This window comes from Tiliqua scincoides, chromosome 14, assembly GCF_035046505.1.
Source record: "Tiliqua scincoides isolate rTilSci1 chromosome 14, rTilSci1.hap2, whole genome shotgun sequence".
Taxonomy (NCBI): domain Eukaryota; kingdom Metazoa; phylum Chordata; class Lepidosauria; order Squamata; family Scincidae; genus Tiliqua; species Tiliqua scincoides.
The window spans coordinates 14316761-14340846 of NC_089834.1; the positions used below are offsets into that span (position 1 = coordinate 14316761).

The 24086-nt window shown below is 49.8% G+C and overlaps 2 protein-coding genes across 8 annotated transcripts in view; one reads left to right on the plus strand and one right to left on the minus strand.

Annotated features, from left to right (window-relative positions):
* KDM2B (lysine demethylase 2B) overlaps positions 1-10080 on the plus strand; it is a 69020-nt gene extending 58940 nt beyond the window's left edge. For 5 of the 6 annotated variants that reach the window (XM_066609640.1, XM_066609634.1, XM_066609637.1 and 2 more), the window contains 7 exons: positions 1-111; positions 2297-2335; positions 2997-3673; positions 4756-4919; positions 6066-6227; positions 7916-8134; positions 8899-10080. The exon at positions 1-111 is cut by the window's left edge. In XM_066609640.1, coding sequence (XP_066465737.1) covers positions 1-111; positions 2297-2335; positions 2997-3673; positions 4756-4919; positions 6066-6227; positions 7916-8134; positions 8899-9080 — 1554 coding nt within the window. In that variant the 3' untranslated portion in view covers positions 9081-10080. The remainder of the gene's footprint in view (positions 112-2296; positions 2336-2996; positions 3674-4755; positions 4920-6065; positions 6228-7915; positions 8135-8898) is intronic. The other variant, XM_066609635.1, reaches the window with a different exon arrangement.
* A 365-nt stretch (positions 10081-10445) lies between these two features.
* RNF34 (ring finger protein 34) lies at positions 10446-23020 on the minus strand. 2 transcript variants are annotated; one of them, XM_066609692.1, is made up of 6 exons: positions 22892-23020; positions 14685-14903; positions 13704-14096; positions 13506-13565; positions 12372-12573; positions 10446-12110 (listed from the first exon to the last, which is right to left on the minus strand). In XM_066609692.1, the coding sequence occupies exons 1-6, from the start codon at positions 22895-22897 to the stop codon at positions 11923-11925; spliced, it is 1068 nt and encodes a 355-aa protein (XP_066465789.1). In that variant the 5' UTR covers positions 22898-23020; the 3' UTR covers positions 10446-11922. The 2 variants fall into 2 exon arrangements, with proteins under 2 accessions (XP_066465789.1, XP_066465787.1); XM_066609690.1 differs by having other exon boundaries at positions 10446-12113.
* Positions 23021-24086: the final 1066 nt, after the last annotated feature.

Here is a 24086-nt window from a genome sequence, read left to right on the forward strand (position 1 = left end):
CATCCCAAAAAGCCCCCCCTTGATCCTCTCTTGAGGAGGAAGTCGGAAGAGGTGCACCTGCGGCGGAAGAGAAAATTTGAGAAGCCCCAGGAACCCGCCATGAGAAAACGGGTAAGGCCCTGCTGTGAGGCTAAACAGCTTGTGTGCTGTAGTGATGAGAGTATCAGGCTTGCGACCCAGAGGGCTGGGCGCAAGTCCCCAAATGGCTGGGAAGCTCATTGACCCAGACTGGACCAGTCTGTTCCTCAACCGACCTCACAAGGGACTTGTGGGAATAAAATGGGTGGAGGGGAACATGTACACCCCAAGGGTGGGCAGAAGCTAGATGAGGACCTGCAGGTAGATGACCCTGGGTGATTTCCAGTTGCTCAGCTAATGTTTCATACTCCCAGTGCTTAAGAATGGCAAGTACAATTGTAAATAAGAGCATTTATCTTCTGCCACGGTTTTATTGCTGCCTGCGTCCCTTCCCTGCGAAATGGGAGTCTGAGTTGGTCGTCTTTGTGCAGTTCTGCTGGCCAGTTTTAGTTTCGTTGGTGGGCCCAGTAAGGAAAGTCCACATAGATTGTGCAAACCTGCAGCCCGTCTATCCCTTACTTTACACCAGCCTGGACTTCTTGGAGAAAGAGTGGCGTAAAAAACTAGTTTTTGAAGGGAGCTGGTGCCTCTCCCGCAAAGGGCCTGCAAAATATATCTGACAAACCAGTCCTCTTTTGATCAGCTAAGTTTGCCTGGCTGGCTGGGGCATTGCTTCTGTGGCACAGGTGATAAGAACATAAGAACAGCCCCACTGGATCAGGCCATAGGCCCATCTAGTCCAGCTTCCTGTATCTCACAGCGGCCCACCAAATGCCCAGGGAGCACACCAGACAACAAGAGACCTGCAAGGCTTCCTGGGAATTGTAGTTAAGAACATAAGAACAGCCCCGCTGGAGCAGGCCATAGGCCCATCTAGTCCAGCTTCCTGTATCTCACAGCGGCCCACCAAATGCCCCAGGGAGCACACCAGATAACAAGAAGACCTGCAAGGCTTCCTGGGAATTGTAGTTAAGAACATAAGAACAGCCCCGCTGGAGCAGGCCATAGGCCCATCTAGTCCAGCTTCCTGTATCTCACAGCGGCCCACCAAATGCCCCAGGGAGCACACCAGACAACAAGAGACCTGCATCCTGGTGCCCTCCCTTCCATCTGGCCTTCTGACATAGCCCATTTCTAAAATCAGGAGGTTGCACATACACATCATGGCTTGTACCCCGTAATGGATGAGCCTGCGCTTGAAATTAATGGGGTCTGAACACCTACCTCCAGGCAGGATACTGTGGCCTGGCATGGTCCCCCCAGCAGAGAGCAGGGTATGCCACTCCCTGGAGATTGCCAGCTCCACATGACAAGTGAATGAGCCGTGATGCAGTGGCAGTACTCGGCGTTTTATAAAGCTTTTTTGAGAAGTCTGATCTTGTGACCCTTATGATTGGCCTGTAAGGTTGGTTCAGTGTGATCATCTCCATGATAATGGTGGTAGTGGGGAGCGTTTGAGGCTGGGAAACACGTCTTGCCCAAGACCACCCAGTGGGTCACGGCAAAGGGCCAAGGCAGAGTTTGAACCGCGGGTGTTCACGATCAGTTCCTCCCGCTGCAATCCTGTAACAGTTTCCTGGCAGTAAGTTTCATTGGACTCGCTAGGGTTTACTTCTGCGTAGACGTGCATAGGCTTGTGCTGTTAGCTGCTGCCAAAAGACTCTGACAGTGTTTGTTTTAGTTTTGGGTTCACTTTCTGAATCTGGGGAGGCCCACAGTGACCCCAGACCAGGTCCTCCTTTTCCCCTGGGAAGATCACCCCCTTTGGAGTCAGTCCCACTTTTATATCTTGGCCACTAGATGGTGCTTTCTGAAGTCAGTTCTCTCTTCCCTCTGCCAGTAGCTGTTTCACAGTCCAGCCAAGTGAGCGTGCATGAATGTGCACACCTCCCAGGGTTTGCAAAGTCACCAGGACTGAGCAAATGCGCACAAGCTGGGTGCAGCAAGACTTCCCCCCCCCCGGAAGGCCATCTTCAGAGGACAATGGCTGTCCTCTTTGCCCAAGTCCCTGCCTTGGCCAATCTCTTGGCCAATCTCTTTCCTATTGGCCTTGAAAGCATCAATCAGCCAAACAGTGTGCTGACTTGCAGCCCCTTTTCATAGAAATGTTAATAGCAAATAATATTAATTTTAAAAAATCCCGGGGGGGGGGAGGGTGTCTGTACAGTGAGTAAAACCTTTTCCCCCCTCTCTCTTCCTCTTCTCTGTCTGACCACAGCTCAAACTGGGCAAAGAAGAGAAATTGTTCAGGAAGAAGGTATGTCATTGGCATCTTAATTTGTGTCCATTTCGTCCCCCCCTTTCCAGTTAGTTGCTACTCCCTAATCCTGCTGGAAGAAGCAGGGGACAAATCTGTGGGGGAACACATCCCACCTGGTTTGTGTCCCACCCACACTCCTGAAATGCAGTGTTTGGCTCATGCTGAGATGATTACTCTTGGCCAGGATAGCTTACAGGACCCTCTGGGTGTAGAGGGCAGCCTGTCTCTAGGTTGGAGGGTCTCTGGCTCCTGCCTGAGGACTTCCTGGAAGTGTGGAGCTGTGTGTGAACGAGTTGCTGGACTGGTGGCCTGCTGGGCTGATGCAGTTGAGTAGACTGGTTCCACATCAGTTCACGCCTGCTTTTCCAGTGGTGTAAATTGAATGCTTTTTGTTCCTCAATCTCTATGAGCTGACAATTAGTTGTGTTTGTTGCTTAACTGTCATGGCTGTCTGCAAGGAAGCCTGGGCATTGTAGTTTGGCAGAGTGCTGGGAATCACCTGGGAAGAGAAGCCCAGCGCTCCGGGCAGAACTACAAGGGCCAGGATTCCCTGTAGAGGGGAAACGATGATTACAACCAGCTCTAGACTGTGGTTCCATTTCTTCCCCTCCCCTTTGTTCTTGCCTTTGCGCTGAGTCCTCGCGCTTTTCCTTTCCAGAGGCGATCGTGGAAGGGCACAGACGACCGAAGTGCCATCGTCAAGCCCCTGCGCCGTTTCAAGCAGGAGCCCGAAGACAACCTCCCCGAGGAGCCTCTGAAGAGCAAGGAAAGCGACCAGTCCCGCTGCAGTTCCCCCACAGCGGGGCCCAGCTCGGAGGGCGCCGAGGCTCGCGACAAGAAGAAGTTCAAGATCCGGCGGAAACCGCGTCTGCCGAACAAGGAGCTGAGCAAGGAGCTGAGCAAGGAGCTCAACCAAGAGATCCAGAAAACGGAGAACAGTCTGGCTAACGAGAACCACCAACCGATTAAGTCGGAACCCGAGAGCGAAAACGAGGAACCCAAGAGGGACCTGGGAACTGAGCGGCCCCACCGCTTCGGCAAGGGCTTGAACGGGACCCCCCGAGAGCTCCGGCACCAGCTTTTGACCAGCCTCCGCAGCAGCAGCAGCAGCAGCGCCCCCCGGGCAATCGCACGACCCCCGCCGTCCCTCTCCCCGCCCAAGATGGAGCGCCACGTCGTCCGACCGCCCCCCATCAGCCCCCCTCCGGACTCTCTCCCCTTGGATGACGGGGCCGCCCACGTGATGCAAAGGGAAGTTTGGATGGCCGTCTTCCGGCAGCTCAGCCACAGCGAACTGTGCGTCTGTATGAGGGTCTGCAGGACCTGGAACAGATGGTAAGGGCTTGGGGGGAGAGCTGGTCATCCTTGGGACTGGCGTGATGAGGGGCAAGTAAAATACAACTCTGTCGAAAGAGTTCAGTGGTGCTTGCGGGATCCTGGAAATGTGGCTTTTGTTTAAAGTAACAAAAAAGTTTCTAGACCTCATGGCTCCACTGAAAAAAATGCCAGGGATATACTTTCACTTCTGATGTACGCAGGAGTGTGAGAGAGCGTGCTGTGGCATCAGTACCAGTGTGCAATCAGCCCTTATACAAAGCTCTTCCCGTGTATTATCTGGATACAATCCTGTAAGGTAAATAAGTATTATCCCCATAATGCAGATGGGGAAGACTTGAGGCTTGGAGTGGCTTTCCTGGGATCCCCAGTGGAGGAATAGCAGAAGTGAGGTATGCAGAAGACGCTCTTGGCCACTGCTCTATTTAGCCATGCTTTATTTCATGAAATCCAACATCATTCAGTTTCTAGAGTGCTTGGGCCTGAGCTGCTTCTCAGCCACAGACCTCATGTTGGCAACCTTCTGTCTCGAAAGACTCTGGTATCGCGCTCTGAAAGGTGGTTCTGGAACAGCGTCTAGCGTGGCTGAAAAGGCCGATTTGGGAGTGACAATCCCTTCCACACCAGGAGCAAGTGCAGTCTGTCCCTGGTCTGTCTCCCTGGCTGTGGGCCTTCCTTCTTTGCCTCTTAGCCTCAGACTGTTGGCCAAGTGTCTCTTCAGACTGGGAAAGGCCATGCTGCACAGCCTGCCTCCAAGCAGGCCGCTCAAAGGCCAGGGTTTCCCACTTGTTGAGGTCCACTCCTAAGGCCTCAGGAGCTCAGCCACAGAAGCGCACTGGATATCCTTGGAGAAGGCACAGGTTGCGTTCACGCGAAGAGGTCCTAGGCAGTTTGGGCAGCGATGTCTGCACCTTGTATACACAGTTCACCATCCCACTCTCTTCTCAATCTGAAACTTGGGATTTTTTTCATTCTAGGTTTCTAGCCCCTATGACTGTGATACTTTTAAATGATGTAGACTCTTCCCCCCCCTTCATTAATCATTCAGGTTTCCTCTGACACCTTCTGCCTGCTCTCTGTAGGTGCTGTGATAAAAGACTCTGGACCAAAATAGACCTAAACCATTGTAAATCCATCACTCCTCTCATGCTGAGCGGTATTATTCGGAGGCAGCCGGTGACGCTTGACCTGAGCTGGACAAACATATCCAAAAAGCAGCTGAGCTGGCTTATCAACAGGCTCCCAGGTACGTAGGTGAGGGCAGTGTGCCAGGGGAAACACAGTGGAATGGGAGAGGAAGAAGTTTGGAGGGTCATCCACAGAGCAAAAGGGGCCTGAGCCAAAATTGACACAGCCCCATCTCTTTGCGCGGAGGCTAAGCATCTGGCTTCCCCCAGCCTGAGAGCCAGAAACCTGCCGTTGATGTAACGGGGAGGGGAGTCAATTGGGCGTTTAGCCACAAGCCTTGCCTAAGCTCTTGGACAGTAAGTGTGCTGCGTGGGGTGCCACAGTCAGCTAGGGGTGTGTTGTGGCATGCCTGGATTGGAGCTGAAGAGCCGCTGGCCTGGCACTCAGTCCTGCCCCGACTAGAACAGCAGGTCTTGTGGTCCAGATAAGATCTGTCTGCGCTAGCAATTGTTGCATAATCAACTACTAGTCTGTGGCATTTGGCAGCCGCGACCCTCCTTTCTTCCAAGTATTGCCTACAATTTGATTGTCAAACTCAGAATTTCTTCCCAGCCCAAATAACTGGCAACGTGCGTGGTACCTGCTCTCAGACATAGATGGGTGTATTCTGGAACAGGAAATGTCAGCACAGGGAGACAGTGTGTAACCGCAGTCCAGAATACAGTGGAAGCCCTCTGGAATAAGGACGCACCTTTAACCTTGCTTGCACTCCTTCATCCCAGAAGCTCAGCCACCACTCTCTTTATCTGTGACGTGCTTTGAACTGTTAGTTTGCCCTCCCCCTATGCCCACCCGCCCAGCTTCTAGCTGGAGAAGGAAGGTGATGCTTAAAGAGGAGCCAAAAAGTGTCTGCTGAAAAAGCCACGTCTTCAATCCCCAGTGAATGACTAGCACGTGTCAAGTGGCAGGGAGTGCCATAGAGTGGGGGTCACCGCGCTGAAGACTGTCTCACAGGTAGGCAGCCTAGCCTCAGAAGGTGGAGGAATGTGCAAGAGAGCCTCCCTTAATGGATGGGTAAATCCACGTGGTGGGTGGTGGTTCTTTGTCTTTCCTACAGCACTCTTTAAAATCGCACCAGAAAGGAGCCTTTCAATAGTCTTAAGACAGGAGCATCTCCTACTTCAGACCGATGGTTATACCCAGAAGCTGCTTTTAAGCCCTTTCTGCCCAACATGCCTCAGGCCTGCTTCTTCTGCCTTCCCAGGCCTCCGGGACCTGCTCTTATCCGGATGCTCGTGGATCGCAGTGTCCGCACTCTGCAGTTCCAGTTGTCCACTCCTCCGAATGCTGGATGTCCAGTGGGTGGAAGGCTTAAAAGATGCACAAATGAGAGACCTTTTATCTCCGCCGACTGACAACAGACCAGGTATGTCATCTCAGCCTGGGGTTACTTTCTGGATGCAAAAAGCTGCCTGGTGCTCAGAACTGTGTGTTCCACACACCGGCAAAGAACGTGCTATAAGCTGCAGCAGTGTTCCTCCACTGGTGGGCTGGGACCCACTAGATGGGTTGCGAGCTAATTTCAGGTGGGTCCCCATTCATTAAAATGTGTATTTTTATTTTATTTTATAAAATGCGTATGAGAGCCAGGGTGGTGTAGTGGTTTGGGAGGTGGACTTAGACCTGGATGATCCAGGTTCAAATCCCCCCTCAGCCACAAAACTTCCTGGGTGACCTTGGGCCAGTCACTTTCTCTCAGCCTCACCTACCTCACAGGGTTGTTGTGAGGACAAGAAAGAGGGGAGACGCAGCTGTGTAAACCGCCCTGAACCCTTTGGAGGAAGGGCGGTATAAAAATGTGAAAAAATAAAAGTATTTTAATATACACTATTAAGGTATTAGACTTGATGCTATAGTGGTATGCAGCTGCATTTGGGGAAATGTGACAGATCTGCACTTCGAACAGGCTACTATGTAGATGCTTTTAACAATGATAGTCAGTGAGGCTTAATCCTGGGTAAGCAGCTGCTTGGGCGGGTTAGGAAGATACTTTATTTTAAATAAATTTTTAAATGTATACTTGTAAACTTTTAATTTACTTACTTTATTTGATTTTGTCTTGTGGGAGGTGTTAAATTTTCCTGCTTGATGATTTCACTTCCAGCAATGACATCACTTCCAGGTTAATGACATCACTTCTGGTGGGTCCCAACAGATTTGTCATTCTAAAAAGGGGGAGAACCCCTGAGCTGTAGAATTCAGGGCCTCCTTCAGAAGTTCTTTTTTAACTACTGCTTTTAGTACCCATATTTTTTAAAAAGCGTTTATCCTGTAGAGAAGGGCCAGCCAAATGAAGATGTGAGAGAGAGTGCTGAGCCTCTCAGCAGCTGGCCAGTTTTCTCCCCCTCTGGCTTTGCCTGAGAGCTGGCCAAGGCTTCCCCAGGCCTCCCAATGCCTTATAACTAAGGCATTAAAAACGACACTTCCGGTTTCACGGAGAAATTGGAAGTTGCTTTTTTTTTTTTCAACCTCCAAGCTCAGTCTGAGTGCAGCAGAGGCCATAGACGGATGGACGTGGTCTCTGCTGACCTCAAAGACCCCCTCAGGAGGGAAGGGGAGCCAGGCTTCCCTCACCCCCAGAGGGCCCAGACCGCAGGGACAGGTGTTTGCCCATAGCTGGGGTTTCCAGAATGGAACCTCCACAAATAAAGGGGCGGTCCTGTACTCATCAGAGCGCTCTGTTTTTAGTCCCTTGACAATGCGCTACAGAGTGTTGTGTTAAATCCTAGACTTGATGAATGGGGCCTTGAAACCCGGGAAATGAACCTCTCACTATGTGAGGTACTTCTAGTTTGGAGTTATTTGCACCCCTTCCACCTATGAGAAGCTCCCAAGGCCAGCAGCCTCCTCAGTGCTCACCTTTTCTTCATGCAAGGAGCTTTGGGTCCACCACACGTCCCCTGCAATGTGTATTCTGGGTAGCGCTGACCTGTAAGGACTGTCCGATGCGCTGGGGGGGTCTGCACAGATTTGCCTGCCTTCTTGGTATTTTTAGAGGCGTTGTGTGCTTGAGTGTTTAAATCACGAAATCCACCCTCCCCTGTCGTTGCACAGGCCAAATTGACAACCGGAGCAAATTGCGCAACATTGTGGAGCTGCGCCTGTCTGGCCTGGATATCACAGACGCTTCCCTGCGCTTGATCACCAGGCACATGCCGCTGCTGTCCAAACTCGACCTCAGCTACTGCAACCACATGACCGATCAGTCCATCAACCTGCTGACAGCTGTGGGAACCACTACGCGGGATTCTCTGACAGAAGTCATTTTACAAGGTAGGGGTGGCGCTGATGGGAGGAGGATGTCTGCGCCTGCAGCCTTTTGTAGATGCCTAGAATTACTTACACAGCTGCCTCCTCTGTGCTCTACTTGACACCGCCCACTATTCCACAGCTCCCTTCTAGCAGCAGAATCAAGCAACCAGAGGGTAGCCAAGAAAGATCTGGCATCTCTGTCGCCACGCCAGTGTTCCCACACTGCAGAAAGGCCGGAGATGAAAGCCTTGGTTCCATGCTGGAATTCTGGGTAGTTTTAGCCAGGCACTGGCCAGAGCCAGACCTGGGTTGCTGTTTGGCCAGGTGGTTGTCACATGGGTCTCCAACCTAAGCCTTGCTTTCCAAACTGAAGCTGGAGGCTTCGCTTTTTTGCAGCTAGTGGACTCTGGCCTGGCAAGGGCTCTTTGCCCCTGAAAGCAAAATGCCAACACATATTTTGGGATTCTTTCCCATCAGCCTCATCTTGTGAGGCTTTGTCTCCATTTTTGATCTACTGTTCAAGGTGGTGGTCTGGGTATGTCTCAAGCCTCACCTGAGAGCCTCAGCATGGGCTGTCATTGTGTGAGCCAATGACCTAGCCTCATGGGGACACATTGGGTGGTGCACACCCCCACCCCCAGCAGGTTACTCTGCCAGAGACACAGTAGAAGCCTCCTCTAGGGCCAGGTTCTTTGGGGCTCACAGAAGACATTCATCCTGGTACAGTGGCGGTTTCACTGGCCCAAAGCCAACCTTCTTCTGTCTTGTCTTCCCCCTCCCCACAGACTGCAATAAGGTGACAGGCCAGTGCCTCTCTTACTTCAAGCGCTGTGGCAGCATCTGCCGGATCGACCTGAGGTACTGCAAGCAGGTGACCAAGGAAGGCTGTGAGCAGTTCATCGCCGAGATGTCTGTGAGCATTCAGTTTACCCAGGTGGAAGAGAAACTACTGCAGAAACTGAGTTAGTATTTACAAGGGCACGTTTGTAAATAAGGGGAGGGGAAGGGAAGAGGAGAAGAGACTCCAAAAGAACACAGAACAGAGTTCTATTTTCGGGTTTGGAGATGGGATTGTACAGGAGCAAACTGTCCAGTTGAGCTGTCTGGGAATCAGAGGATTCTTTCAGTGGAGATAGCTCAAGAGTGTGCAGGCCTGGACCAAGACTGGGGGCCTGTCTATTTAAGAAGTACCAGAGCTGGGCAGTATGTAAATTTTTCCTTTTTAATATTTTGAAAGATATCTGAAAGCAATGTTTAGTTTTGGTGTCATCTGTATGGGCCACCCTCTGCGTTTCTATCTTTTTGGAGCATTTTGTTTTACATCGTACATTATGCAGAACTATTTTTGTACAAAATTGTTTTTAAAACTTATTTATGCAAACTTTTTGAATGCATCGCAAGTGTTGTCTTTGGTTTCTGACTGCCATGTTTTATCTTAAAGGTAGGCGAGAACTTCTAACCAATTTCCTAGATAAGTGACCCATTGGCAACTGTGGAAGTGGGGGGACAGACGGACAGCAGGTTAAGGCTTTAAATTGAGAAAGCAGGTTTTAAAAGGGAGCTCTTATCCTGTTCTGTCTATTCTGGAGCCACTATAAGTGTCTCATGGAAAAGCTGGTATAATACACAGTTCAAGAACCACATTTTACCTGAAGAAAGTTTGGAAACTTTCCTTGTGCACAAACTGTAATAATTGTATGCTGTACAGTTCAGGATTGGGCCCTCGTACATGGTGTACAAAACCCACGTATACACCACAAATGAAGCTGGTTAGGCTTGCTACCTTTTGAGTTGAGTTCTTGTTCTTAAGGTTTAACATGGTTAACTTCAGATTGTAAAAAAAAAAAAAAAAAATTCAGCATCCGTAAGTGCCATCATTGTAAAGTGATGTTTTTCCCCCATAGACTTTCCTTCCCAATACAGTTTTACCTCTATTGAATTTGTATAAAAGATTGTACAAAAATGGAGCACCTGTAGCTGTGCATTTTTTGTTCAAGTTTGTACTGTTGCATTATCTACTAAAGGGCTACTTTGTAGAGAAGAAGCACCTCAATCTTCCCCCCCCACACACACACACCTCTAATATAAATCAGATCTAGCTGTAGCTACAGTGGGATTTGGCTCTGAAAGCAAAGTTCTTTGCGGACAAGATAAGGGGCAAGTTGTGGCACTTGGGGCTGCCTTTCTCATAGTGGTTTTCTTCACTGATTGTCTATATACTTGCCCCTTGGAACAAATGGGGAGGGCACATGCTGAGACTAATAGCTGCACATATGAACTGCAAGGGCTTACCACATGTTCCTAGCTGGAACAGAGACACAAGCAAGGCAGAGCCTGTTAACAAATGTTTATTACGTCAACAGCCATTGTTCAACATGTTATGGATATGCTACATTCTGGTTATGCATGTACCCCTGAACAAGGCCTTAGGTCAGCTGCTTTTCTGCAAATTGTCTTAGAAAGATCTTTCTAAAAATAGAGCCATAATGATCTTGCTCCCTTCTGAAAAATAAGTCAGCTTTAAAGGTATGAAAGTCAGACATTCCAACCCCCCCACCCCCCCTAGAGGCTGAACAGTAGCAGGCTCCAAAGTCCATCCTCCTTCAAACCCTCTCTAGGGGTTAATCTTGCAAGCCTTAAATTCATCTTGTGCCTACAGCTTGGGGAAAGCCGTCATGCCTGCTTATTGTGCAAGAAAGGAATGCAAACTTACTGCACGACCACAGTGGCTGTGCAAGGATGAGGCCGTTGTGATTCTTCTGGGGGGGGGGGGGAACCTCTCAAAGCATTTTAGCTTAAAATGCCTCTTTCTTGCAGCTCCAGCTTCAAGCAGCTGAATGGTAAGTTCTAGCTCTAGCTACAATCAACTTAGCAGTATACATAGCCCAGGTACCTGTATACCACTCGCCCATCCTTCCCCCTCAGCAGCACAACAAAGCTTTCAACCACTATTTGGTGAATGGCCCTGGGGCTCCTTGAAACAGCCTCTTCCCTCCAGAAGCTAAAAGCTTCTGCATGGCCCATCAGTGGCAATGTTAGAGCCAGAGGGGCCTCCCAGGCTTTTCTATAAGAAAGCAAATCAGAATTTGCAAATTTTCTGCTCAGGAATAGGCTTAGCCTTAATTCCTACAAGTATTCATCTCTTCATGAGACAGGCCCCCATGTTAACAACCTAAACATAGCCAAGCTTAGCAGCTCTCGGCTGTATTCAGTAGGAGGGCATTCCTAGGATCACTATACCTGCATTTACCACATTCACAACCAAGACATCCCACAAATTAAGTTTTCTCCCCTGCAAATATGAGATAGCTTTTAGCCACTATGATTAAGGCAACTGCAGTGCCTGCTGCGTACATGTGGAATGAATGACGTTCTAGATAACTGGCACACAAGCCTCACTACTTGCGCACAAACATTCACCCAAGACCCTGGCCTGGAGCTGGGGGGAGGCTGGGCCTCGAATTCAAGCACTCCAGTATCCCATTCCATTAAAAGGCTGCAGCAGACTATTCCATTGGACACAGCTGGGTCTGGTTCTGCCATGCCTTGCTCCTTGACCCCTTCCTTCTACTAGTTCACGTGCTACAGATGTATTCTTCAGAAGAGAGCAATGAGCAGCCCTGACTCACCCGAACAGCTGGTTTTACCCAGATCACACAGCTCTATCCTTAACAGGGCATCTGTTACATCAGCCAAGCTTCTGTTCAGGTTGCTATGAATTATTGAAACAGGTCTACCATGGAGCCCCCCTCACTCAACCGCCACAGCCTGAACTGGCCCAGGGAGCTTCTGGCTTTGGTCTCCGCCGCTCATGACTTGAACACGTGCACCGCTCTGACGACATACTGGCGACAAATGGGACACTCGCTCATACGCTTGCCACATTTGGTGCAGGTGACCATGTGCCCACACTCCAGGAGCACACAGTCGATCACAGCATCCATGCAGATCCTGCAAAGGTTGTCATCTTCGTCAGCCAGCTGCATCTTCTCCCCTTCTGCTGAGGAGAAGCAGAGACAATGGTAGAGAGATTCAACCCTGGGCAGAAGCTGGTTCAGCTTGTAACCTCTACACAGAACGTGGTTGAGTTTGTTCAGAGTGGAGAACGGAATGAGATTTGTACATTCAAAGCAGCTGCTACATTGAATTCTCACTTGCTGACATTAAGGTGAAGATAACAGGGGCATGTCTATTGTGCAAGGTCACAAACTTGCCTTCCCTGGCAAATAGCAAGGAAGCAGAGGGTCAATTCACTTACGCGTCTTGTGGTTTGCCTCTGTCTCCCTGTACAGCCTGCTCACTTTCTCCACCAGCTCCCATTTTTCACAGCATCCTGAGTAGTTGACAAAGTTACAAGCGAGGATTTCTTTCAGCTGACGCACACTTAGTCCTTCCACATCGTCCAAGTTTGAAATATCGGAGAGCGAGGCTCTTGCGCGCTTCCTGGACTGCCCTGGCGTCTGAAATTCAAACAGCATCATCTACTGACAAGTAAGAAGCCAATTAACACACTATATGCCAGTGAAGGGGCTGGGCCAAGAGCTGGCAAAGATACACACACATAAGCTAATTGAGTCTGGAGCCCATTCAAAAGATGTTAGGCAGCCTTGCTGTGGATTTCACCAGAGCCAGGCAGAATGGGAAACGGAGCCCTGCTGGATCTCACCAGCAGTCATCAGGTCCAGCAGCCTGTTCCTCCCCACCCCCCAAATGGCCAACCAGATGTCTCTGGGAAGCCCAAAAGCAGGGCTGGACTGTACGAAGAGCCTTGCTGGGTCAGGCCAAGGGGTCTGCCTAGCCCAGTTTCCTGTATCTCACCGTGGCCCAGCAATGGCCCAGCCCATCTCACCGTGGCAACCAGAGACCTGCATTCTGCTGCCATTCCCTTGCGCCTGGCATTCAGAGGTGCCACCTCTAAAGCCCAGCGGCTGCACTACTGTTTGATCTCAAGCAACTGGTGTTCTGGGGTAGACTGCCTCTGAACTTGAATGTTTTGCTAATCATAGCCTCCTCTTCCTCCATGGATTTGTTTAATCTGCTTTCAAAGCCTGTGGCTGTCCCTACATCCTGTGGCAGTGAACCCCACAGACCGATTATGCATTGTAAAAAAAAAAAGTATTAACATAAACATAAGAAAAGAATATTGTCTCACCCAAGTCTACTGCCCATCAACCAGGACCCATTTCTTAGCAGCTTCTGGCCCAAAGGAAGCCTGTTCAAGTATTCATGAGACTGAGAACAACACCTGGCACTCTGCTACCCTCACTGCGTTTCAGTTGCTGCTTACAGTAAGTTTGGGGTTTTTCCAGAGATCATTTGGCAAGGCTTAAATGATTGGGCGAGAGGCATTCAAGAAAGTAAGAGGACCACTTGCTCAAATCCTGCTTCTTACCTGTTCTTCTGCATCCTCCTCCTCCTCGGCCGGGTTTGTCAGCAGCCTCTCACTTTGTGCCTACGTGCACAAGAGTACAGGCATTACCCTCTGCCAGCCAGGGAGGAAAGCACTTGGATGCCTTCTGCTCCTCAGAGATGCAGCCCAGTGCCTGGCTTCCACTCCCCCACCCTCCAGCTCCCTGCCAGCACACCGTACCTGCACCTGGAGTTCGTTCCCTACGGTCTCGGGCCTATTTGCCAGCTCTCCCTGGGAGGACGACACAGAGCCTGCCAGAGAAACAGGGTGGGTAGAAAAACTAGAAGTCTGTGAGCGTGTGGAATACAAGCTGCTCGTGTCCGTGTCCTCCTCGAAGACCAGGCCGTGGTGGCACAGAACGAGGTCCACCAAGTCTTCTTTTTCTCGACAGGTGTCTGTCGGGATGTTCCGAAGAAGCAGGTACTGGCGCAGGTCCTTCACCTTCAGGCGCATGAGTTGGGGCCGCTGGAACGCCGTCTCCTGCAGCAACTGGCAGGTGGCGCATCGTCGGAGGTTCTCTTGCAAGATGGAACACAGGGAGCAGAAATCCTTCTTGCACTCGCAACACACATGCTAAGAAAGGGCACAGAGAACACACACACAGAGAGGCTAGGAGAGCACCAGCTTTCTCGTCTCTTCCCTTCCAGTGGTGTTTGTGGACTCTAAGTCCCCTCCAATACTTTTAGCGGGCCCATTCAGCATCCCAAGGTAGACAGATGGGGGATTTAAGATTCACAAAAAAGGCTGAGGCAGGCCTCTGTCCGACCCCTTGGTATTCAAGACGGGGGTGGGGGTTCACAGCACCCAGCCCTCAAGTGTACTGACCCCTTGGGCCTGGCAGCCTTTCCTACCCCGTGGCACCCAGTCCTGAGGCTTGCTAACCATTGGCAGGCCTCCTTCACACAATGGGGAAAGGCAGTTTGGGAAGAACAGAGCCCGTGGCTGAAACAACCTGGGACCAAATCCCCACATGATCTCCCTATGAAGCCTCAGGCCAACTGCACTCAGGGGGCTGCTATGAGGTCAAATGGGTGGTGGAAGAGTTCGGGTGAGGGGCAGAACAGATTGAGGCAACTGAAAGAGATGGCGCCTGGTGCCGTTGCGTTGCAGTGCTAGGATGTTCAGAAGGGGGGGCAAGGAGGGGCACTGAACACTACTCACTCTTTTTCTGAAGACGGAGAAGGAGAGGCCACAAGCTTTGCAGACTATATTTGCGCCTCCTGCTGCTGCTGAAGTGTAGACAGTGAAGTCTGTACTTGGTGCAAACCGAAATGGGTTCGCCCCACTTCCAAAGCCAGGCTGCTGGCCACGAACTGCTCCTGTGCCCATGACTTCATTCAGCAGCCCACAACAGGAAGCCCACATGGATGTCGCTCCCGCCTGAAAGAGAGGCACACCGGCCCACGTGGTCAGCCTGTCGCTCTCTCTTCAGAGTTCAGGGCCTTTCCAGGCCAGAGACACACAGACAGCCCGCTTTTCCATTATAGTGCTATCTGTACCTGTAGCACCAGCACAAAAAAAGAGGGGGTCTGCGGGAAGCAGTGGGCTGAGGCGACTTCATTCACCGCTTCAAAAGCAGAAAGAGCAAGATACAACCTGCTGTCATAATCACAGATAGCAGGAGGAAAAACAGCCACTGAATGAGCACTGGCAAAAAACTCCGCCCCCCCCACAGCAGATGTACTAGCTCAAGGGCAAGGGTCCAGATCCTGCCCAAGCAGCAGCACCTCCTGCAAACTCATTGCCAGGGGAAACACTGGTGTCCAAAGTGTACCAGAATCAGTGCTCTGTTCCAGCCTGTCGCAATCATTTTCGGAGCACTGGGCAGAATGACACAACAACAACAACAACAGTATTTATATACCGCTTTTCAACAAAAAGTTCACAAAGCGGTTTACAGAGAAAAATCAAATATCTAATGGCTCTCTGTCCCAGAAGGGCTCACAATCTAAAAAACTCCAGAGTGCTGGCGACTGAACCACTATGAGGGCTTCAGGGAAGGGAGACCACCTGGTCCAGTGGTACGGTGCACAACAACAGAGGCAAACAAGGCAATGCGCAGGCTGTAAACCTATTGCAGCCCAGGAGCAGTGCTGCTGTTTCCATGCCACAGCTGATGATGCACATCGCCTTCCAGTTTTAAGCTGTCTCAAAGACATGTTGCCTGGAACCATCTTGGCCTGCCTAATAAAGACTTTCAGAGCTCTCAACGTGGACTGTGAGCCTGTTCTGTACAGTGTAGGCAGCACAGGAACGACAATGTGCCCTTCTTTCCCAACGCCCTGGATCACCTCCCTTCACCACACACGTCATCCGTGTTCCGAGGCCCTCCTGTATTCCTTTACCCCAATCCTCTCTCCCTTCAAATCAGTCAGGTCCACTTGCAAAGGACTCATGTGCATGTCCCACTGAACGTAAACGGAAATCAGCACATTTTAAAACCAGCACTGTTTCTCTTCTAGAGATTTAGAAAAGAAACTGGGAGGACTGGTGAGATCCAAGGTGCCATCTGGTTCCAGGAGAGAGCCCTGCTCAACATTTAGCCCACATTTCGGTCATCTGTAGATGCCTAAAGGGCTGGAATAATCTCTGATACAACATCTGACATTCTGCTGATTAGCACCAGACTCTTCTCAGCAAAAGGTACACGAGGAGAGCTTTCAAAATGTTGGTCCTGCTTTAAAATGCCACTAACAGCCCAATTCTATGCCTGTCTACTCAGAAGAAAGTCCCATTATAGTCAATAGTTGCTTACTCCCAGGTAAGTGTGGAAAGGATGGCGGCCTCAGTATTTCACCCAAAGAAAATCTGAACAATAAAAAAAAAAATCACCAGCAAGCAATTTCTTGTTCTTCCCAAGCAAAAGAAATTTACACAGGAAGCGAGTGCCCCCACTGTCGCTTTACACAGCCCACACTCTCCCAGGCAGCGTTCAAAACTAAAGGCACCCGTTGCTGGAAATACTTCCTATGCAACTGTCACGGAAACGAGCAGGATTTGTGAAGGAGTGGCAACACCCCACAGGCTTAAGGCAGGTCTGCACAAAGACAACACTCACAGGGGATCAGGCCCTGACACTATGCTGCAGATCCTGTGCTCTTCTAACCAAAGTCTGAAACCCGTCTCAGCAGTAAACAAATGCAAAGAAATACATCCGTGGCCAGGTTTGGATGGGAGACATGTCTGCGATCAGCTGAGCCGTGTGACTTGACAGGGCTGGAAAAATCCCAGGCACCCACAATGTGATGCTAGAACCCAGGGATGGGATTTTTTTCCCCCAGTCATGACCCAAGAATCAGGAAGGTTCCAGTTCTGCATGCACATACACAGCTCTGTGCCAACTCACTAGCTCACAAAAGGCTGCAGAACTGAAACAGCAGGAACAGAGATTTAAATCAAAGCCTTGAGGGCAAGTTCTCATTTCGGGGCCCAAACAGTGCAACGTATTCATTCGGGACATGGTTACAGCCAAGAGGAAGGGAACTGAAAGCATCCAAGTGTCACAAGATTAAACGCTAGCATCGCGGCCTTTGAACATCATGTCAAAGCAAAGTGGATACTATGATTCTTGCACAGTTTATACCAAGTTGGCTACTTGATTTTTATTCATTAGTTACATTCATTGGGTGCTTTATGGTTTGCTCACGTTTGGACTCCTGTATAACTCCTGGTTTGGACTCCTGTATAACTCCTGGTAATGCAAACGTTTGGACTCCTGTACTTCAACATCAAGTGTGTGTCAAAGGAGAGCTACAGCACCTCGCAACAGATATTCTAGGAAAAACGTTAAGCATAGAATTAGGGTTAACTCCAGCTGAAGGTGACTAGTTCTCCCTCCGCAACTTGAGAACTGGGAGAACACTGCCCATCACCCAGGGAGCCAACGCAATTCTTCCACCTTTCAGAACCAAAGCGATCCCACAGGGAGGCCTAGTAAAGCTCCTTGTTCTCCGGAGCAAGCCAGAGATGAAAGACTCAGCAGGGCAGCTCAGAGGAAGCAGCGCTTCCAGACTGGAGGCAGAGCACGGGGGGAGGGAGAGGAGGGGCAGTGGACACCACCCACAAGGGAGGGCCACCTCCGCCAAATACAGCCCTGCTTCCTTCGCCACTGCCACCCCTTTTGGACTTGCTGCCCTGCTAGATGAAGGGCAGTTACAAGCGCATTTTGCGATTGTCAAGATGACGGCAGAAGCTGCAGCCTGTTTATAACACTGCAGGCAACGTGACTGGACGGACTATACAACACCTGACTATTATTGTGGGGCTTAACAAATAGGACCCACTCTAGCACCACAAGGGAAATGCTGTCTTCAGGAATACGAGGTGTGCAGCTCCCTGCTCATTTACCCCAACAAGGCATTCTGACGCGAAATGGGGCAGCACTGTAGCAAAAAGGCTGCCCTGTGAGTAGAGACTAGCCCAGTTCAAACTCCTCCTCTGCCCCAAACTCACCGGCTAGCCTTGGTTAACTTGCTCCTTCTGAGCTTCATTATGGGGAACACCACCATTCACCTGACCGGGGTGGTGTAAGGATCACACCTTAAGTGGGAGCTACTCGGTAGGTTCGGAAGCATTATGAGGAGGAGCCAGGGTCAGTGGCAGAGCCTCTGCTTTGCAGGCAGATGGTCCCAGGTTCAGTCCCTGGCCGCACCTCCAGGAGGGCTGAGCAAAGGCCCTGCCTGAACCCTGGAGAACTGCTGCCAGTCTGTACAGGCAACACAAAGCCAGCAGCTCCAGTTCCCCAAAGGACGGTGTGTTCTTCAGCAATGTTTGGCTTAATTTCTCCTAACATGTGCCAAATTAAAAAGGTGTTGGTGGCATGCTTAATGAGGCAAGGGCCATGTGGGATGCCATCCAGACTGCCAGAGGAATTGTTTCAGACAAAGAGGAAAAGGCAAAAAAGAAAGACACATTTCTTATTGTTCTGCAGCCTCTTCACCAAGTAGAGCTGTCAAGATCCACAAACACAGCAGATGGTTTCCCAGAGCTGGACCCCATGAGACAACTTGCCTTGCTATAGGTCAGGCAGCAGCAAAGTCTTGGGATTTGGGTCTGTGCCAGATATAGGGTTAACCACGCACAAAGGCGTATTTGGTTCCCAACTCAATCACTAACACAGACCAGAGCACTCCTCCATCCGTCCCACACCCCAGCCAAGCAGGGAGAAACTGCAGGATTCAACCACTATCCCCTATCACTAAAGACCACCCTCCACCCGTTTCATTCATTAACATTTCTAGATCGCTATTCAAACAAAGAGATTCCAAGAGTCTGCTTGCAAAAAATTAAACAGCTCTGAAATAAATCCAATCAAAACATTATTAAACCAAACAGCAAGAGAGTCCTTCAGCTACACCCCAAAGGCCTGAGAGAATAAAGTGGTCTTTGCTCATTGATGGTGAGACTAGGGAAGGCCACACAGACCTCCCTTGCCTGCCACAGCTCTGGGACCAAAAACAGCAGGGGAAGCAGGCTTTTTTTGGAGGGCACAACCTTAGCCCATAGGGCCAGGGGTAGCACCTCAAGCCCACCTCACCCCAGTTTTCTTCAAGGAATCTAGATAAGGGGAACACTTAAATCGGCACCGTCTCAAGTCCAGCAGAGCAGCCACACAAGTCTCTTGCAGCACACATACCCGAGCCTTATGCTACCTTGATATGGACTTTGTCCCCACGGTTTACAAATTGTACCCTCACTTGCAACCTTCAACCCTCTCCTGAAAGGCCACGGGCTCCGTGAAACCTTTGGTCCCCAGTCCCTACATGCAACTGGAATAGTTGCATATGCGCCCCCTCTTTACTCCTGCCTCTACTCCCCTCCCTCCACCTTGTCCCTTGTGTCAATCTAGATTGCAATCCCCTCTGGCAGGGACTTCTCTTTTCATCCTATGTACAGTGCCACAGACACTGACAACATTATATAAAGAGGTCTTTTCCCCCTCAGCCAAGTATCAGGGCTGAAACACTAAGCCAGTGAAAACTACCTGAAAACATTTTGATCTATTAACAAAGGGGAAGGGGTGTCCAATTTGATCTATTAACAAAGGGGAAGGGGTGTCCAATTTGATCTATTAACAAAGGGGAAGGGGTGTCCAATTTGATCTATTAACAAAGGGGAAGGGGTGTCCAATTTGATCTATTAACAAAGGGGAAGGGGTGTCCAATTTGATCTATTAACAAAGGGGAAGGGGTGTCCAATTAAAGCAGGCAGGAGACTTGGAAGTTTTCTTTTTAATTCAAGTAATCCTCAGTACTGCAAAGGTGAAACACCCTGTTTTGAGAGACTCTCCCCCTTCTTTCTTGCACACGCACAAGTGGGTGCTTCGGATGACACAATTGTGCACTTAAAAACAAAAGCATACGTTTTCCTCCCTTTTTCACTCTTTCCTCACATGCAAGTTTAACGTGAATGTATTGGTGCAATAAACCAAGATTTATGTACACACTTGGGAGTGAGTCCACTGAACTGAGTGAAGCTTACTTCTGGGTAGATGGGTATTGGGCTGTCACACAATTTTGGGCCCCAATCCTATCCAACTTTCCAGTGCTGATGCAGCCACGATGCAGCCCCAAGGTAAGGGAACAAATTCTCCCTTATCCTGAAAAGGCCTCTGTGACTGCCTCCCCACCACAGGATGCAGCACATACCCATTCGCACAGCTGCACCAGCAGTGGAAAATTGGATAAGGCTGCAACCCTACATACACTTTCCTGAAGTAAGTCCAGTTGAACAGAGTGGGACTTGCTTCATTGTAAGCTCAGTTCTTTTTAACCAGGTGACAGTCCTAATTTTTTGGTTAAAAGAAATCTGGGTTGATGAAGGGTATGAGTTTCCTTTTATTACCATTTCAGTTGCATAAAATCTGCACATTACGCGCACTCCTACTGTATATAGCGCTATCCTTGTGCATGGTAATTACCAAATGAGAAGGCAGAAGCCTGCCTTGAGGTACTCACTACCCTAAACTCTACACAGGGGAGACCACAACAGACAGTGAGACAGAGATAGCTGCATATTCTTCAGGAAACCAACAAGAGCTCCAGAAAGATACAGCAACCAGGGCTCTGTGGAAAAAGTGAGGTTCCTTTTACCTCCTTATGAGGAGGTTCCTTATGAGGAAAGGCTACAGTGTTTGGGCCTCTTCAGCCTAGAAAAGAGGCACCTGAGGGGGGACATGATTGAGACATACAAAATTATGCAGGGGATGGACAGAGTGGATAGAGAGATGCTCTTTACACTCTCACATAACACCAGAACCAGGGGACATCCACTCAAATTGAGTGTTGGGAGAGTTAGAACAGACAAAAAAAAAATATTTCTTTACTCAGCATGTGGTTGGTCTGTGGAACTCCTTGCCACAAGATGTGGTGACGGCATCTGGCCTGGATGCCTTTAAAAGGGGATTGGATAAGTTTCTGGAGGAAAAATCCATTATGGGTTACAACCCATGATGTGTACGTGCAACCTCCTGATTTTAGAAATGGGCTATGTCAGAAGGCCAATGCAAGGGAGGGCACCAGGATGAGGTCTCTTGTGATCTGGTGTGCTCCCTGGGGCATTTGGTGGGCCGCTGTGAGATACAGGAAGCTGGACTAGATGGGCCTATGGCCTCATCCAGTGGGGCTGTTCTTATGTTCTTAACTACAATTCCCAGAATGCCTTGCAGGTCTCTTGTTATCTGGTGTGCTCCCTGGGGCATTTGGTGGGCTGCTGTGAGATACAGAAAGCTGGACTAGATGGGCCTATGGCCTCATCCAGTGGGGCTGTTCTTAGGTTTGAAGAGAGCTCTGAAAATGGCACAATGATGGGGTTGGGTGTACACACAGCCAATACAGTCCTAAGCATGTGTATTCGTACACACTTCCCATAGAGTTTAGTGAGCATTATGTCCATGTAGCTCTGCTCAGGATTATTTACAAACATAAATCCAACAATATGTACAATTTGAGAACATACCACTTTCAACCTGCCTCATTCTCCAAGGCAGTGTTTCTCAAACTGTGGGTCAGGACCCACTAGGTGGGTCACAAGCCAATTTCAGGTGGGTCCTCACTCGTTTCAATAGTTTATTTTTAATATTTCAGATTTGATGTTACCACGGTATGTGACTGCATTTGGGGAAATGTTACTGACCTGTACTTTTAATAAGCTACTATGCATGTTATTTTAACAATGATAGTAAATGGGACTTACTCCTGGTAAGCGTGGGAAGGATTGCAGCCTCAGATTGTTAAAAATGTTCCTGCTTGATGATGTCACTTCCAGCCATGACATCACTTCTGGTGGGTCCTGACAGATTCTCATTCTAAAAAGTGGGTCTTGGTGCTCAATATGTGAGAACCACTGCTCTGAGGTGATTTGAGACAGCTAACAAGAATCCAATAAAGCATTAAACAAAATAAAGCAGGCCCCCAACAGAGGAGTAAAAACAAAACTAAACACAATCTGGGAAAGCACCAGCTTCTTATAGGTTGATTATCCCTTAGCCAGACTGACTGAGGCAGGAAGTTGTCTGGATTTTGGAATAATTGCATGAATTTAATGAGAAATGCTTCCACTGGCTTGTTTCACTGCTACCCACACTGGTGCCTGCTGCCTCTGGGCATTTTTCAACATCTGTCCAGTTCCACACCACAGAGCAGAGAATATGATTTACACCCTGTACCTTCAGTGTACATGGGAATGAGCACAACACCTTCTCACGTTCACATGACAGAAAACAAGTCTTGGACAGAAATGTCTGAATAAGAAACAGTCTGGATAAGGTGTGATCTACCTGTATTAAAAGTTGTGTGTGTGTGTGTACACTGCTTAACAACCGTTCGCTTAATGACGGACTGCATATATGATGGTGGCGGAAGCACAACAAAGATGCTCTTAATGAGGCAGTCAGGTCTCCCATGGCCTGCAGCAGAGTGTCTGTTTACACAACAAAGGCACTAGACTGGGTTGAATGTTCACACAACAACCTGATCGCATAACAACGGATATTGGAGATCGTATCCCCGTCGTTAAGTGGCACACACCTGTTTGTATATATACACACACCCACACACACACACAGAATCTCCCTATATTATAGACATTGGTTGGGAGCTGGACTTAGACCTGGAAGCTGTGGGTTCGAATCCCTGCTCAGCCATGAAGCTTGCTGGGTGACCTTGGGCCAGTCGCCCTCTCTCAGCCCAGCCCAGCTTGGCCTACCTTGCAGGGCTGTTCTGAGGACACAAAGAAGGGCAGGACGGAAGCAGGAAATGAAACCATCATGTAAGCAGTTCTCAGCACAGCTACAGGGAAGCCTCACAACACAACACAACCCTGCGCCTTCTCCTGGGAGGGAGCGCCTTTTAACACCCCCCCCGTCCTACCTTCATGGCCGCCCAGCAGCGCCTCCTGCCTTCTCTCCTGTGGGGGAGGGGAGGGGAGGGGCGTCACCAACCGCCTTAACGGCCCCCTCTCCGGCTGGGCCCCTTCCACTGCGCATGCGCGCCAGCGGACCGCCCTCGCGCGTAGACGAGGAGGCAGCGGCGCGCGCACCCCGACGGGGAGGGGGGAAAGGACTCCACTCCTCTCGCCAACAGGCACCACCCCGCCTTCCCATTGGCTGCCCCGCTGGCCAATGGCGGCGCTAGCATCCGCCGCAGCGCCACCAATCACAACGCGGGACGGAGGGCGGGTCCATTCCCTTGTACGGAGGGGGGGAACACAGAGATGGAAGAGACCATTCGAAGCACACGTGGGGGATACAGGAGGCCCTGGTGCATCGTTGCTTTGCAGCTGTGCAATTTACAGCCCAAGCCTAGGCAGGTCTACTCAGAAGCAAGTCCCATTACAGTCAATGGGACTTACTTCCAGGAAAGTTTGGACAGGGTGGCAGCTTCAAGAGCCCAGTTCTAAGCATGTCTACTCAGAAGGGAGTCCCACTATAGTCAATGGGGCTTAATCCAGGAAAGTGTGCGTAGGATGGCATCCTAACAGAACAATTCCATGCATGTCTACTCAGTAGGGAGTCCCATTATAGTCAGTGGGGCTTACTCCCAGGAAAGCATGCATAAGATGGCATTCTAACAGAACAATTCTATGCATGCCTACTCAGCAATCAGTCCCATTATAGTCAATGGGGCTTACTCCCAAGAAAGTGTGCGTAAGATGGCAGCTTTAAGAGTCCAACCCTAGACATGTCTACTCAAAGTAAGTCCCATTATAGTCAATAGGGCTTACTCCAAGGAAAATGTGGATAAGTCTGTGGCTTTAAGAGTCCAATCCTGTGCATGACTACTCAGAAGGAAGCCCTTTGGGGCTTACTCCCAGGTAAACAGGGATAGGATGGAACTCATATCATGTTCCATCCTTTAATACCCAAAGGCCCACCATGGATTCTCACCATGCAATCACTGCAACAGAATGATGGGATGAACCTTTGGAGAAGCAGTTCCCCTGCTCCTGCTGCAAAGGGCACCTTTGTTGTGCAATGAAATGAACTCGCTCCTCTCCTCCTGCCCTTGCAAGAGCTAACAAGATTATGCAGTCAGGTTGCCTGGCTGGGAAGTAAACCTCTCCTGT

Bases quoted from the DNA above. Each gene is read 5' to 3' on its own strand.
- RNF34 (XM_066609690.1), bottom strand. The intron at 13,566-13,703 runs GTACGGTGTGCT...TTGTGCACGTAG, and splicing joins GGAACGAACTCCAGGTGCAG to GCACAAAGTGAGAGGCTGCT. The intron at 12,574-13,505 runs GTAAGAAGCAGG...TTTGAATTTCAG, and splicing joins AGGAGGATGCAGAAGAACAG to ACGCCAGGGCAGTCCAGGAA.